At 31.9% G+C, this 17114-nt stretch overlaps 1 protein-coding gene across 2 annotated transcripts in view; it reads left to right on the forward strand.

The window, feature by feature from the left end:
- Nucleotides 1-6009: 6009 nt before the first annotated feature.
- Nucleotides 6010-17114, forward strand: part of LOC140439056 (heparan-alpha-glucosaminide N-acetyltransferase-like) — a 28127-nt gene continuing 17022 nt past the window's right edge. Inside the window, exons 1-3 of one of the 2 annotated variants that reach the window (XM_072528701.1) lie at nt 6010-6158; nt 12053-12221; nt 16385-16640. In XM_072528701.1, coding sequence (XP_072384802.1) covers nt 12066-12221; nt 16385-16640 — 412 coding nt within the window. In that variant the 5' untranslated portion in view covers nt 6010-6158; nt 12053-12065. Of the gene's footprint in view, nt 6159-10751; nt 10902-12052; nt 12222-16384; nt 16641-17114 lie in introns of those variants that run through there. The other variant, XM_072528700.1, reaches the window with a different exon arrangement.

Below are 17114 nucleotides of genomic sequence, written 5' to 3' on the forward strand. Positions count from 1 at the left end.
TTATCTTTCTATGTCTCTTCTTCTTCTTCTTCTTACGATGCGTATCCGTTCCGGATGTTGGCGATCAACATGGCTATCCTAACTTTGCTTGCTGCTATTCTGAATAGTCCGGTTGTCGATGTATTAAATCACTTTTTGAAGCCAAGATATTCTTCTTCTCCCTGGTCCTCTCTTTCCAAATACCTTGCCCTGAAGAATGAGTTGCAACAAGAATATATCTCTGTTCATTCCTCATAACATGGCCAAGACATTCTAGTTTGCGCTCTCGATTCTATGTCTAGATTTAATTAACTAGTCGAGCTCAAAGTTCATGCGATTTTCTATAGCCCTCAACTGCTCCTGGATAAGTCCTAAAATCTTTCTGATTACTTTCCTTTCAAAACTTTGCAGGATATCTTCAGGGTCCAAGTTTTACAAACGTAGGTCACAAGAGGTTTTATTAATGTTAAATGAGTTAGTTAAATTAGTCAATATAATTATATACATATATTCAGTAAAATCCTCCCATTTTCGAAAGTATTTTAAATAGAGTGTTGGGGCGCTTAAAAAAATCTAAAAAGATTTAGAAAGGGAGTTCTATTGACCACTAATGAACAAGATTTTTAAAAATTTTTAAAACAGTAGATTCATATATAGAATTATGAAGTATTCCCATTTTTGAAAGTAATTTTCACGGAACCTTAAAGTGCTATAAAAAAAAATTCAGGAAGAGTCGATTGATCACCAATTAGGTACCTTGATTTTTCTCAAATTTTTTGAAAGGGTATATTTTTCTGTAGAAACAGTTGAAAAATTAGTTTTAAAGACTTATTTTAGTATTCAAAGGAGTATTGGAGTACCAAAGTATACACCGGAGTATAAACAACAGTGAGATAATCCTCGCCTTGACTGATATTAAATTTTATGGATTTAAATTACAAATAAAGTTCATTTACAAAAATAAAACTTCACAAATAATTGTATTATTTTACATGCAATATGACTTTAAAAAAAGTTTGATTTAAAAACCTTAGGAAGGGCGTTCTGACACCTGTTTAGAGTTAAGGTTGGCGCCTTTTTTGAGCCAGTCCGCCACTGATAATAGATGATAACTGATATATTTTTAAAATCCACAAGGAATCTACGTTCCTGTATTTGGCTGTATACCATATATTAAAAAAATTTTTAAAAAAATCCTTTGTAAAAGGTATATATTTAAAAACCCAAATGGGCTGTGTTAGACAGAACGTTTTCGGAATACATCATTCCATCATCGGTGTCTAGGAGTACATGAATGTAGCCACTAAATATATGGGTAAAAACCCGTTAACAAATAATTAGTTACATTTGTTCGACATTATATCTTATAAATACTTATGATGTTAAAGTTTAAGTTAAAAAAAAAAAAAAAAAAAATTGATATATTTTTGATACAGTTCGATAATACTTTTGGATAAGTATAATTTTTTAAGCCCTTCTCTCTATTCGGATTGCCGAATATAGGCCTCTCCTAATTCTCGTCATTCATCTCTGTTATTTGTGAGACGTTTCCACATTGGTCCTGAAGTTCTTTCAACATCGTCGCTCCAGCGCATTTGCGGTCTTCCTCGTGGTATTTTGGCTTCATATGGCCGCCAATTCCCGATTTCTTTATTCCATCGGCCATCCTTAAGACTTTCGTTATGTCCAACCCATTTTCATTTCAGTTTAGGTGCCTGTTCCACAGTATCTTTTACTTTTGTTCTATTACGAATGTCTTCATTGGTTTTATGGTCTTTGAGTGAGATACCCAGCATCTATCGTTCCATAGCTCTCTGTGTTTTTCTGATCTCCATGTTTATTTTAGTGAATGTCCAGGTTTGAGCTCCATATGTAAGTACAGGTAAATTACAGGAATTAAACACTTTGGTTCACAGTCTTCCGAATGCTGCCCATCCCATTTTTACACGTCTGCTAACTTTGATAGTCCGATTTTCTTTGCTTACGTTGACATTTTGACCCAGATATGTATATTCATCTACGTGTTCTCTCTCTGTCCCTTGGATGTTTATCATAGGTTTATCAGCTTTGTTTGACATTAGTTTAGTTTTGCTAAAATTCATTTTCAGTCTTTTTTTAGGGATTCTGTGTGTAGCTCTTCAATCATCGTATTCAGTGCATTCCACGTGTCGGCTATTAGTACTACATCATCTGTGTATCTACGATGGTTCAAGTATCTTCCGTTAATAGGGATTCCCTTATTTTCCCAGTCAATTGACCTAAAGATATCTTCTAGGGCAGCTTTAAATAATTTTGGAGATGTTGTGTCTCCTTGTCTTACACTTCGGTTGATTTTTACTGGTATTGTTTCGATTCCATTACCCAACGTCACTATCATTTCAGCTTGTTCGTAAATATTATGCATTAATATTCTGTACCTGAAGTCGATCCGGTTATTGACTAATGCTTTTCTTATTGCCCACAGTTCTACATTATCAAAAGCTTTTCCATAATCTATAAAAGCCAGACATAATGGGAGATAGTATTCGTTAGTCTTTTCTATTAGGATTTTAGGATACCCTTTTCTAAATCCGGCTTGTTCTACTGGTTGATATCCGTCAAATTTAATTGTTAACCTGTTTATAATAATCTTTGTAAAGGTTTTGTAAAGTTGTAAAAGAAGTAAAATTGGTCGATAATTTTTCAGGTTCGTGGTGTCTCCCTTTTTGTGTATTGTTTTAGCAGTATTCCATTATTCGGGTATGTTGCCTTCGAATAGACATTTATTAAATAGTATTTTTAGATATGTGATGGCTTTTTCTCCGCCTTCCTTCACCATTTCTGCTAGGATTCCATCGCTTCCAGGAGCTTTATTCCTTTTTATTTCTTTTACTACCCTTTCTAATTCTTCGTGCCTTATTTGGAGCATCACTTTTGAGTTGTCATTTGTTATCTTCCTTTTTAATTTCTGCTTTGAGGAGTTAGGGGGATCGTTTCTGGGACAATACAGGTCGGCGTAGAACTTTTCAATTGAGTTTGCTATATCAGATTTACTTTTTTTTAGTTGTCCTTCTTCATTTTTAATGATTATTATATTTTTCATTCCTAGTTTCGGTTTGGTTTTGGTTCTATGCGGTCTTCTTGGTGTTTTTTAATGTCATCTTTTATCTGTTTTCTTATTGCTCGATTAAGTTCCTTGAAACCTGCAGTATCTCTTTTGTTTTATCTTAGATCTTTTCTTTGTTTCAGCATGTTTTGTGATTCTACACTTATTTTGGATTTTCGTTTATTGTTAGCGGTTGCAACTTCTGAGCTTGCATTTAATAGTTCTTTTGTTATGACTTTCGCGGGATTTAATTTGCTTTTATATTGTTCTGTATTAGATTTTAGTTTATCTGTGTCTATATTTCAAGTTTTTCTAAATTTATTTTTATTTTTATTATGTTTTATCTCTAATTTGGCTCTAACCATTCGGTGATTGCTACTTACTGACGCCGTATTTATTACTGTTACGTCCTGTATGATATCTGTTTTATTACACAGTATGTAATCTATTTCTTAACGAGTTAGTAAATGATACCTTCTAAACCGAAACTCATAATCAAGAATTATAAGTACAGAATTAGCAATGTATTAGTATATATTATAGTCATAGTCATAGTCATAGTCATCTTTATTGATCCTTTAAGACATTCAAAATAAATGTATAGGATACGTCACTACAGAATTTGGTATAAAAAACATTAATGTGTATAATACAATATTCACAGTGTAAAAAAAATTGACAAAACATAAAATATATAAAATAACATTTTTACAAGTAAAATATGAAGCTATTGCAGTTTGTCCTCAAGATATTCATTTATAGAATAATATGCTTTTCTTAAGAGTAAATCTTTAACATTTATTTTAAATTTAGAGATAAGTTGTATTTCTTTCACAGTTTTTGGCAAATGATTGTATAAGGTCAGTCCCATATATCTGAAGCAATTTTGAAATTTGGATGTTCTGTGTTTAGGAACTCGTAAAGATTCAGCACTTCTTGTATTGTAGTAGTGATTGTCTGAATTTACTGGAAATGAATTGATTTCCTCTTTGACATAAAGTAAACATTTATAGATATATAGGCAGTAGAAAGTTAAAATTTGATGTTTAATAAAAACTGGTTTACAAGACTGTTGATAATCCAAATTAAAAATTTTACAGATAATTTTTTTTTGGTTAATGAACAGTTTGTTACTATCTACTGAGTTCCCCCACAAAATTACATTGTAGCACATGTGGCTGTAAGCAAGGCTATAATAAACGTTCATTAATGCCGAGATTGGTAGTGTGTTTTTAATTCTAGATATAGCATAAAAAGCTTTATTCAATTTCATGTTCACTGAATTCACTTGCTCTGACCATTTGAGATTACAATCAATGAATACACCCAAAAACTTTGTAGAGTGAGTGGAAGATAACATATTGATTCTATCACGGATGGTTAAGATATAGTCATATTTAGATGAGTTGTATGAATGAAAATAAATAATTTGCGTCTTGTCAATGTTTAATATTAGTCTGTTGGTATTACACCAGCGTATAAAGCACTCAACAACAGTCTTCATTGTCATTTTTAATTCCTCTAGTGTACGTGCAGAGACTATTAACGAGGTATCATCAGCAAACATTGATATTATAAGTGCCCTTATGTGATCTGGTAGGTCATTAATAAAAATTAGGAATAATAATGGTCCCAGCACGGATCCCTGTGGTACTCCTTTATTTGTCGTGTATGGTTCTGAGCTTGATTCTTTCATCTTAAAAACACTCTTCCTGTCACTTAAGAAATTCATTATCCATTCTAGAAATATCCCTCTAAAACCAACATTATATAATTTATTGCGAATAAATGTTATGTCTAAGCAGTCAAAAGCACGTGATAGATCAAAAAATAGTCCTGCCACGTGGTTTCTACTATCTAATTCATCATAAATACGCTCAAACAAGCTGCATGCAGCCGTGAGTGTTGACTTTTTTGATCTAAAGCCGTGTTGGGTTGGAGTTAATAAATTGTATTCTTCTATAAAATTTAACATTCTGTTGTATACAACCTTCTCTATTACTTTTGAAATTATGCTAAGGACAGATACTGGTCTATAATTTGAAATATCATGAGGGTCATTCTTTTTGAAGATTGGAATAACTTTTGCCATTTTAAATATGGATGGAAATTGGCTGGTTGTTATTGAGAGATTAACTAAATGGGTTAAAGGAATCGATATATGATCACTTATCAGTTTTATTATTTTTACAGATATGTTATCAATACCAGTACTAGGCTTATTTTTTAGTTGATCGATTGTATTTTTTATTTCAATTGGAGTTACGGGTAAAAAGAAAAATGTTTTGTTACACATTTTTGAGGTAGTACAAGAAGAAGGTAACGATGTGCCAAAATGAGTTTGAAGATTGTATTCTGTAATTGTAGCAAAATATGAGGCAAACGAATTAGCAATATCACAAGACTTGGTAATAATTTTATTATATTATCATAATGTAGAATAATATCAGACCTGTTCTTTTGCCTACCAGTTTCACTGTTTACTAAATTCCAAATTGTTTTTGGTATATTGTAAGATTGATTAATTAAGTCACTATGAAAGTTTTTTTTAGTATTTATTAATAGAGAATTATATTCTTTTTTTGCCTGTTTATAGGTATCTTGAGACTCGAGACTCCCTATATTTTTTGCTATCCAGTGTAGATTTTTTAGTTTTTCACTAGCGTGTCTTACCTCATTATACCTCTATACATCAAGACTTTTACTACACACTGTATTATACTAGTATTCAAAAACTGTTATCGTTATATTAGCGATGACGATCGATTTAGTAACGAATTATCAGACACTTACGGCAGATGGTAAATGGACTTATTACATTATCTCGTGTCATATTAGTGTACATTAAATATGTAATTTATACATATTTCCAATTGGGTTAACGATGCACAAAACCACAAAACCGGTCCTGGTTATAATCAAAACCCAGCTACGTCACGGTACTTTCATTTCTTGTTATGCGTTGAGTGCCTCAACATGCTAAACATTTAAACAATTGGTAAATATGTTGTAAATATTTACAGTGTATATTGCAAATTAAAGATAAAATATAAAGAAAAAAATAAATATTTTATATTTGGTGACTATTTTTAAGGTAATATTTTTCTTTTAATTTTTAATTAATTTTTTAGTTAGTATGGCACGATCAAATAAATTTATAATAAATTATATTTGAACAAATAAAATATTATTCGATAAATGTGTAACAAATAGGGCATATAGCAGATATAATATTTTATTCATGTTAATCATTCATATTTTATTTTAAAAACTACTTAAATATTAAATTTTCTAAGGATCAAGGCTTGTTAGCAGGTTGCCTCCATTCTCTTTTATTTTGTACCCTAATATTCTAATTTCTAACTTTTCAACATTTTTATGCAGTGCTATCCGCCATTGTGTTCTGAACCATCCGCTTTAATGCTTTAAAGTGCTTTTCTCTGGCTTGGTACATTCTCTATACATTTTTATATATCTTTTGGGATCTAATTTAATCCGTTATCAAAGGATCGTTTAAATTTCCATTATTTCATTAGTTGGTCTTCTTTGTCACCTTCCATTGTTTTTCATGTATTATATTGCATTTCCTATATTCTGCGTAGTATTTTGCTATTCCATATTTCAATTTTCTTTTCTGGATTTTTTTATTATGGCCTATTTCGGCTAATTGAAATTTTCTGTAGTCGGAAATTGTTACTATTGAACCCTTTCACCACTTAATTTAGTTTTACATGTAAGGGACGGAAACTATTCAGTTTTATAATCAGAATAATTAATTTAAACAAATTATGTATACAATTAGTCGTAAAATTCACATTTGCCCGTTCTAAGGAGGTGGGAATTTTGTCTCTGAGCTGTAAGTTTCGAAAAATTGGATGAATTTTATAGCTATAAATTTCAACATAAAGTTTAAATTTTCGTTCAAAATTTGTTCAAATTTTACTTCTTAATGTTTATAAACAATGGAGATATGATTTTTTTTTTAAATAGTCCTTAACTTCGTTCCTATTGGTCATAGAAGGCTTTTTTTAATGTGAGTTTTTTTATCAGCTATCCAATGGTTTTACGTACAAGTCTGTAGCTTAAAAAATATAGAAGTTATTACAATTGTTTATCAGTAAAAAACATACCCCCTTTTCAAACGTTTATTTTGTAAATAATTTCGATGAAAACGCAACATGCATTTAACTTCTGAGATAGTTTAAGTCTTAAAGAATCATATGAAATTTGCTAAATGTGTCTAGCATCATTAATAGAGCAAGTTCAATATTTTAAATATTTACCCTGAGGGATAAACAAATTAAATAAATTTTAAACTATTTGACCGATCGGGGGGAAATTTCGCCAAATTTAAAAGAGAATTTTATTTTGTTATTTTATTTTGTTAAACATTTTATTCTGTCAATAAAATTTATAAATTAGTTAAAAAAACTGCTTTTTTGCAAGTATATCTGTAAATTATTTATCAATTTTAATTTAAAAAACGGGAATAAAAAAATATTCTTGATATAAAAAAATGATATAAATATTGTTTATGTAAAATATAAGGGAAAAAAATTAAAAAACCCAAATTGTGACCATAAATTATTGTTAAAAAAAACGCAATGTAAAAATACGAGTACTTTTTCATCTATTCGTCATCTAGTAACCCCCACCTATGTCTTAAAAGCTTCAGATATCTGCGAAAAATTAGATATATATATATATATATATATATATATATATACAAGGATTTCCACAGTTTTCACTGTATTCCTTCACTCAACCGTTTTCTCCAATTTTTCCTGTTTAGTCAGTCCCCTTCCTGTAGGTTTCTTCTACTCATTGCTTCGTCCACCTCATCTTCGGAAAGATCTTCGGGGTCTGCCTCTCTTTCTTCTTCCTATCGGGCTCCACTCTGTTATTCTATTTATCCACCGATTTTGGTCTGCTCTTCTGACATGTGCTCAAAAATTAGATTTTCTGTCTAAATCATAGGTCTAAATCATGATCTTTTGATCAGCCAAATCAATCCCTACCATATATCTATTGTAAAATACTATAGCTTCAGGCCAATCAAAAGTGCATTTTTCGCCTGTTTTTAGTTTTCTTTCAATCTGTGATAAAGATGGCTAGTGGCAGTTTGATAAAAGTAAAACTTCTTTAGTGTCCTGCCATCTAATTGCCATTACGCCTTTTACATTTACCAATGAATCAGATTCATCTCTAGATAGCTTCTTATCAATAAATTGTGGCGTATTCTTTCTGCGCTTCATGTATGTATCAACGTATGGAAATTCAAGATTATTCATGTAATTAACAGTGGTAAAAAAACTATCAGTACACAAACATACGTCTTTTGATTGAAGGGTTTGACATAGTGTCGCTAGCCCCTCTCTTCAAGAGTCCCCTCCAGTGCTATGAGTTTCTTACGGCAGTAGATGTTAAAGTCGTATAATATTTGATACCTCTCTTGATTGGTTTGTTTGAGAGATGATCGCCATTTAAATTTTACCATCGTCTCATCAATGGATTGGTAAGAAGATTCAAATCTTGCCTTTTGAAATCGTGTTTTTTAACAGTTTACGACGTCTTCTAAATTGGATGTTTTAGAATAATTTTGAGGTTTTGTAGGGTCAGTATAATACATTTTTGAAAGTAGGAAAATACACCGATCGATAGCATTTTTTATTATACTATTTGACAATGATTCATTGTTGGGCCAGTGATGAAAAAAACTCGGCACCCTGCTATAGGACATCACAAGAGTGCAGCCAAGTACTATCATAATTTCATACATCTCCTCGCAGTTAAGTATCAAATTCTTTTTTCCTTTTAACAGCTTTATACGTTTATTAGTACTATCAGCCATATGTGTAAACAAGGAAACTAGGAAATAATTTTAGAAACACATCTAGCTCAAAACACTGTCCGTTGAATTCCAAAAAATTGACACACTTCGTTTCCTTAGGCAATTTTCTTCTAGGTAAAAAATGTTTCGAATGTATTTTCCAAGTTACAACATGCGTGTTTACATTGGGACTCACCTCAGTAGCTTCACCACTCCCATTATTACCGTTTTCTTTGTTCATTAAATGGCGTTCATCATCGCTGCTTATATCTGCTTCTTCAGTACTGCTGTTACCTTCCTCCTCTTCGTCGCTCATTTGAACTCCTTCACTTCCATCTTCGCTTTCTCCAGGAATATAGTCATACTCATCAGATGCTGAAAATGGTTCTTCTTCAGAATCAGTTATATTATTTACAGCTTCTTTTAATTTATTTTTCACTAAGACGCCGATTTCGTCTCATATCTGAAAGAGAAAAAGTTTATTACTGATGGGTAATTTTGATCCCATATAAAATTACTGTACGGAACAAACGATCCCACTAGATTATTATTTGCTAAAATACTTGACACTTACATGTCACGCCAGTTTGGTGGGCGCTCTCACTTAGCGAGAGCGCCCACCAAAGTGGCAGTGACATGGCAGTGACATAGCACGAGCATGGCACTGGCGTAGCAGCTAGCGCACACTAAAGAAGTGTGACATTTAATACCGTTTTGGGTACACCCTTACCGGAAAGAGATGTTAGCGCATAGTGGATTTAATATATTTAAAGAATTAAATATGTATTCTGCAAAATTTCAATCCTTCTCCAAAATTCCGGACTTTCGTTGTCATAAATACCTGGAAATTTCTCAATGAGAAAAAACGAATATTAAATTCTGGGCTGCCTTCCATATTTAAATTTTTCAACAAACACATATACAAAATGCAAGTCACGTGGCAAAAAGTAGAACAAGCTCTATTTTTACGACGTGACTTAGCAAGCTGCATGACGCCACTGTCACTGTCATTTTGGTGTGCGCCAAATTATTCGTTTGCATTGGTTACATTTTAGTGAGAGTGCCCACCAAACTGGAGTGGCAAGTAGCAAATACAAGCGTCTAGCATGTTACTTAAAATGTAACCAATGAAAACGAATGATTTAGCACACACCAAAATGACAGTGACGTCATTAATTCTAATTATTTGTTTGCATTGGTTACATTTTAAACAACATGCTAGATGTGTGCTACTTGCTACTTGCCACTTGCCATGCCAGTTTGGTGGGCGCTCCCACAGGTTAGGAAATTCAATCATGTGATGACACCAGTGTTGCCTATTGACGAAAGTAGACTATAAATTACTTCATTTGTACGTAAAATCGGTTATATTTATATTCATCAGTAAACATGAACTAGCGGCCAGGAACTAAAGTCCCCCGCAATGGCGAAAGGGTTAATATAATTTCAATCTCTATTATTTGCGTATGTATATAGATCCGCTTAATCTCAAAAACCCTTGTATTAAACCTTTTACATAATGCACAATTGCACAATTAAATATGTGTGTCTTGCATTTAAGATTGACGTTAAAAAAACGTGAAAAAAACCGATACATTGTTTCAGTAGTATTGAAATGTCGTGTGGTCAGAGATCTGTTGAATTAATTCAAATAACCATAAAAATTATTATAATTAATAGTAGAAATCTTTCCTGGATTTCACATCTATAATCCATTCTATAATCTAGTACTTAAAAATAAAAAAATTTCACGGTTTTATAAAGCGATTACATTAAAAAACTTCAATAATCAAAGTCTAATCATTTTATCTGAGTATCATTGTTATTCTAATGTATTTACCGTTCATTATCAACGAAGACAAATTATTTATCAATCTTACTATTGATAAATTGACTATTCATAAAAAATTTAAGATTATAACAACGGTTTTTTCAATATCTATCTGTAATAATAATTACTGTTCCGTTTGTGCATCGTATGTTTCAATTATTTTAGTAATATTTAAGGTAAGAATTCATTGACATAAAATATTTTTAAAGAAATTGTTTCTTTCAACAATCGATTTTAATTATGTAAATATTTTTTTACCATGAGCTGATATAATTATAGTGGACGAGATGTAGGTTGTGGTAAGATTTATAAAATAGGCATAAAATAAAATGCATATCTTTACCGTGGCTCAGTGCTTACCAAAGTACCAAAGTATCTTGCGTAAACAAGTAATCACATGAATTAATTTTGTATGCCTACTAAAAAATGTACATTAATACATGTTTCCATACAATATTTATTAGTAATAAACTTTTCTGTTCTTACTGTATATAAGTATTTATATATTGATTTATGTAAAAACACATTTTGATACAATCCTGCTATTTTAAGGACATGGTCATCTCGCGTGGAGGTGATGTAAACTGGTCACCGAGATCGGACGATTTAACTCCGTTAGACTCTTCTTTATTGGGTTTTCTTAAGTCGCAGGTCGCATGTCTTCCATAGCCACCTCAAAGCCAATGTGAATCATGCCATAGATTAAATTTAGCCTGATTTATGCGCCAGAGTTATGGAAAATTGAACAGTTTGTATGAACGCCAACCAGCGGACACTTAATCGATGTTATTTTCCATAAAAAATTGCATAAAAACGTCTTTCAAACGAATAAAATTTTCTCACACTTTGTTTTAATTAAACTTAAAGGTAAAAAGCTTCCTCTTCTTCTTATATTAGACACTTTGGTCTTGTTTTCACCGGTTTTGAGCTTATATTTAAGCACCTTTGAATGGTCTTCCTAGTGATCTTCTGTCTGTTGGTTTCTAATTTCTTGAGATTCGAGCGATTCTCTCTCTACCCATTCTCATGCTCTCTATCAAGACTGATTCCATTCTCAACTTTACTATCTTCCCTAACATCATATGTCTTGTATGTTACAAAGATATCTTATTCGGTCGATCGGTATTTTATCTCTTAGTGTTTCCCATTTTTAACGTTCTTAATTCTGGAAGCAAAGATAGAAAGTGCTTGATTAAAAATTAATGTATTATATATATACATATATATATATATATATATATATATATATATATATATATATATATATATATATATATATAAATTACTTTATTACTATTTAAGTTGTAACCAAGATATGCATTTTCAGGTAGTCCAAGAAAATGAAATGGTGTTTTATAGATGACTATGATGTAAGTGACTACAGAGGATATAGTTTAGCCAATTTAACTTTGGATCAATATTATTTGAACATCGAAGTTGCTGAAGATATCGATAAAAACGTGTATTTATATACACTCAACAAAGAATGCTATCAGGTATTTAAAATTTTATACATTTACATGATTATTAGTATTTTTGATATACTTTCTTGAGATTCTTGCATTCAGGTATAATCTATTTATTTTATATATATTGAATATCTGGATTCTAATAAAACTATGAGAGAAATGCCCCAACAAATAGGTTGAGAATTCTAAAAATCGAATCTACGTCTTGAGATTGAGAACTGTTGAATTTAGAGAAATAAAAGCAAAAAAAAGAAAAAACAACGTAATTATCGGATTACAGAAAAACACTGAGGAAACAGAAGCTACACAGAAAGAAGAATTAAAAAAAAATAGGAAAGAAACGACAAAGAAAGCTCCTAGGAGCGTTGAAGTTAGTCCAGAAATGTTGAAAATATAAAAAAAAAATCAAAAGGATAACTATATGAAAGAGACTGAAAAGGAAACAAGTAATAAAACATCTGATAGAATCAACTAAAAGTATAACCGTTTTAAATTCGTTAAATCTGTATATGGAAATAATACATAAAATAAGAATATAAAATATGCAATCGCAACCATTTAAAATAACGCAAGGAGTTAGACAAGGAGGTAGCTTAAGCCCAATACTTTTTATAAATGTGATAGATGAGATAGTGAAAGAATGTATCAAAACTTTTAACAAATACTGTATAGAATGAAATAGAATGCAAATGGTAAATGCAAAGTGTTTTCTGTAAAATTAATGAGGTCGCTGGTTAAATGAAATTAAAATAATAATTGAAGAAAAAATGCAATATTTTGACTGTAAATAAATTAGCGAAAAACGCAAATATTAATTGTGAATAAATCACGAAAATTTGCTGGCTTTACTCATTACTGTCATCTGTACAAAGAATAAACTTACCTCTGAAATGTTGGTGTATTAATCGTGGTAGCCAGTGGAGTAGAGTTGTCTGTGTCCGTCGCGGCGCCATCTGAGGCACAAAAAAACGTAACCTATCAACTGGATACGTTTCGTTCGCTGTCTCGGTAGAAAGTGTTGTCTTGAGATGATCAAAAAATCTTCTGGCAGTTCCTGGGTGGTCTGTGGGACAAGTGCTCCCCCATAAATCAGCGCTATTCTATGGTGCTTTTGAATGGCGATAATCTTACTTAATGGTCACTGAAATATGATTCTTTACAGCGGTTTCTGTGTGCTGACCACATAATATCCAAAAACAACAAAAAATGTCAAAGTCTTTGAACTTAAAAACAGACTAAATGCGTTTAACCCAGTTTAACAATGCGATTTTACGAAATAACAGGAAACAATATATTTTAAAGCAAATAATGTACAATTAAATAGATCGTATTATAGTACAGTAAAAGACCAATATTAAATGTAAAATATGAAAATAAATACAACATACTTTCTTGCTCCAAAACGAATGTTATTAAGAACAGCTGAACGTATAAGTGTAAAGAATATACATGAAAAGATGGATATACTAAAAATATACTATAATAACTAAGTGAGAATAAAATATGGATTGACAAACAAGCAACGGTCATATTTTGACCACAGGACATTGTTGAATGCCATCTAAAGCTGAGCTCAAATTACCAGTGCTTACAATGCCATCACTTAAAAAGAATAGCGTCGATTTAGTAGAATTTTTCGACCTACTAAAATAGGAAGGCTGTATCAAACAGAATACCGTTGGCCTCCTTTATAAGAATTCCGTGGCGTGCGAAAAAACAAAAAGAACAACAGCGTCGAAATCTCGGCGTGGTGTCGCATTTCAGCAGAGAGTCCTTAACGACAGCCGGGGAGTAATAATATTTCGACGACCTCCACGACTAACACAATCAGAGAGATGATAAAACACGACTAACACAATCAGAGAGGTTTTCATTATAAGGCATATAATGCCGACTAGAGCGTGGTATCAGTTCTTATATGTGTTTAATACGATTGGCACTTTATGGGTAGAAAAATTAGCTCAAGGGAGCGCAATCGCCGAATCAGACCAAACATCGGAAGAAGAACCCTTTGACATATGTGACTAGATCAGCCAGCAATATGGCTGCCAAGAGCTCCAATCTTGTCGAATCAGAACAAGCATAAAAATTGGATGAGACTTGTTGACAAAAGTGACTAGATCAGTCAGCAGTATAGCTGCCAAGAGCTCTGATCTTGGAATATATGGTCTTGTGTGGAAATAACACTAGAAATGTAACACATATAAGTACAGAGGTCAGTTGTATCTGTTCAGATATTTCATCATCCCAGGATACATTGATTGCCACAACGGTTGTAGAAGACGTTTGAGTAGCAAAAAGACATGGAAAAATAAAAACAAGAGGATAAAAAAAATACGACTGATTTACAAACGAATAGCCCGCTTTGTACAAGATTTGTCAAAGGGACGAGAAGAATAAGAAAAGAAGTCAGTCGTAGGGTTCCATTTTATGCTCTCACCGTAACAATGGAAGGTTCCTCTTTGTCAACGAACAAGATGTCAAAATGTCTGAGCTAAAGCCTTGAAAATAAAAGAAGATGGTTGCTGACGTTGTTGATTTGTCTAGTGGAAAACCATCGAGCTTTAAAAGCTAAGCGAGTGCTCACTGCAGAAGGTGAGTAGATAAAAGAGAATTACTTGAAGCATGATTCTGACGGAAGGCCGTCGAGATGGTTGCTGGCATATTGCCTAGAGAAAGCTCAAAACAAAATTGCCTCCCCTTTTCTCACTTGCTCACTGCAGAAGGTGAGTAGATAAAAGACTTACTCTTGTAGAGGTTTTTTAAGAGAAATAAAACAAATAAGTATGTAGAAAAAGTCTTGAAGAGGTTTAGAAAAATCCGATCTCCAGAAAACTTCCAAAATTCCTTATTTACTTTAATTTGTCGATACGTTTGCTTTATATTGCAAATGAAATAACAACGAAAATATTGAAAATTAAGTAAAAAACGAGATGCCCTTTTAGGATCAGTATAAAAAGCGTCGATTAGCGACACACCTCGAACGTCATATAGATTGGCGTCGAAGCTAGTACGAATTTTGAAGAAAAGGAGATAAGAAGATAAAAAATAAAAATTCGTTTTTTTGAAATCTGTGTGTTTTTAATAAGAAGTAGTCGAATAAAAGTGTGTTTAAAATCGGATTCAGGAACCGGCATCATATGTTGGAAAGTAATAAAATCTTCCATGAATGCAACAAATTATGTCTCTTTGAGATTCGGGATTTTCCTGAAGCGGTTCTGTAGTATACAAAACGACGATGCATTAGAATAACTAATAAGTATCGAAAAGAAAAGGGAAAAAAGATAAATAAAGAGGATTTGGTTGTAAAAACGGTGGAATAATAGAAAATGGCCTGTTAACTTTCGGAAAATCAACAACTTTGACGACAGAAATATCCTTCACGGAAAAACTTTCCCACCTTACTTTCCCAAACACAGAGATATCCGTAATTGCAGATAACGTAGTACTATTTACCTAAACAGCATAAAGCTTGAAATACAATGTAAAAAATGGAACCCAGAATAAAAAAATACAACCCAAATGTAAATAAAAACAAAACACAGATAATAAAAATAACAAGGAAAAAAGGCACGGAAAACCTATTTGAAGTAGTGATAGATCATCAAAAAATAAAGTTTACTAACATACCAAATACCTGGCAAAAGTAATAAATAACAGAAAAAGCATCAAGGATTATTTCAGACACTAAATGAAGGACTCCTCAACTATAAAGAAATATCAAGAAAAACGAAGATGACAATATACGAAACAATATTTAAGCCAACGTTCATATATGGAGCAGAAAACTGAGAAATCGGAGAAAGGTAGACTGACTCAGAAATGAAGGAATAAAAGACAGACTTACAATTAAACCGTTATTACAATAAAGGAGAGAAAATTAGCATAGTTCGGTCATGTAACACGGTTGGACAATAACAGGCAAGTGGAAAGTACGAGGGAACCTAAACCAATAAGGAAAAAACAGAAGGGACAGACCAATAATTTCACACTTTCTTTTAGACCTTCCATATACCAATTATCTCAATCTTCTTCCATTTGTGATTAAGTATTTTCCTTGTGCTTGAAGATTCTATATAGGTGTGATTCTATATACTTCTGTTATTAATAACTACAGTACCTATATAAATATACAGTGATTTGTACTTGTTTATTTGGAAAAATGATTATTTACTTTTTTTATTTTGTAGTGTCCATATTTAATAACAAACTATTGCAAGGGTTCTGCTAAAGAATGTGACAATGATCTCACTAAGAATATATTTAGTACCGATGTTACCTTCAGATTGGCCACAGAACGGACAGAATATCTTCCGCAAGATCAAACTGAAAATGTTATATGTGATATAAAAGAAGAACTGGAAGAGTTCGGTGTATACAATGTAGATGTTAATAATTCTGGATGCTTTTTGGAGACATTAAAGGAGCCTGTTAATATTTATGCACGTAAGTAATTATATTGTAGCTGACATATTATAGAAGTAATTTTCGTCTTTAATATATACAAAAACTATACTTTTAAGAAAAAATTCAAATCAAATAAAAAATGAAGTTCGCAAAATCATAGTCTCTCCCTTAACCTTTATAAGTAGTAAAAATCTTTCTCTTACTACGTTTTTATCTTGAGATAGAACAATAAAAATCCCCTTCACGCATTGTGTAAGCGCCCTTTTAGTATTTTATACTAACACTACATTATCAGTATATTTATATTAAGTACCAGGAAATGTTACCCAGTAGTTTTCTTGTTTTCTATTATAACACTAATGAGAATAAATAAGGATTAAGCATCAAGCCCTGGTGCAATCTCTATTTCACATTAAATTTATCAGTCTCCCACATCTATGCTAACACTATAATTGACCACCTCAAACATTTTTGCTTCTATTTTCTTGACGTGGTTAGATAATTATGCCACTG

The sequence above is a fragment of the Diabrotica undecimpunctata genome, chromosome 4, assembly GCF_040954645.1.
Source record: "Diabrotica undecimpunctata isolate CICGRU chromosome 4, icDiaUnde3, whole genome shotgun sequence".
Classification (NCBI taxonomy): domain Eukaryota; kingdom Metazoa; phylum Arthropoda; class Insecta; order Coleoptera; family Chrysomelidae; genus Diabrotica; species Diabrotica undecimpunctata.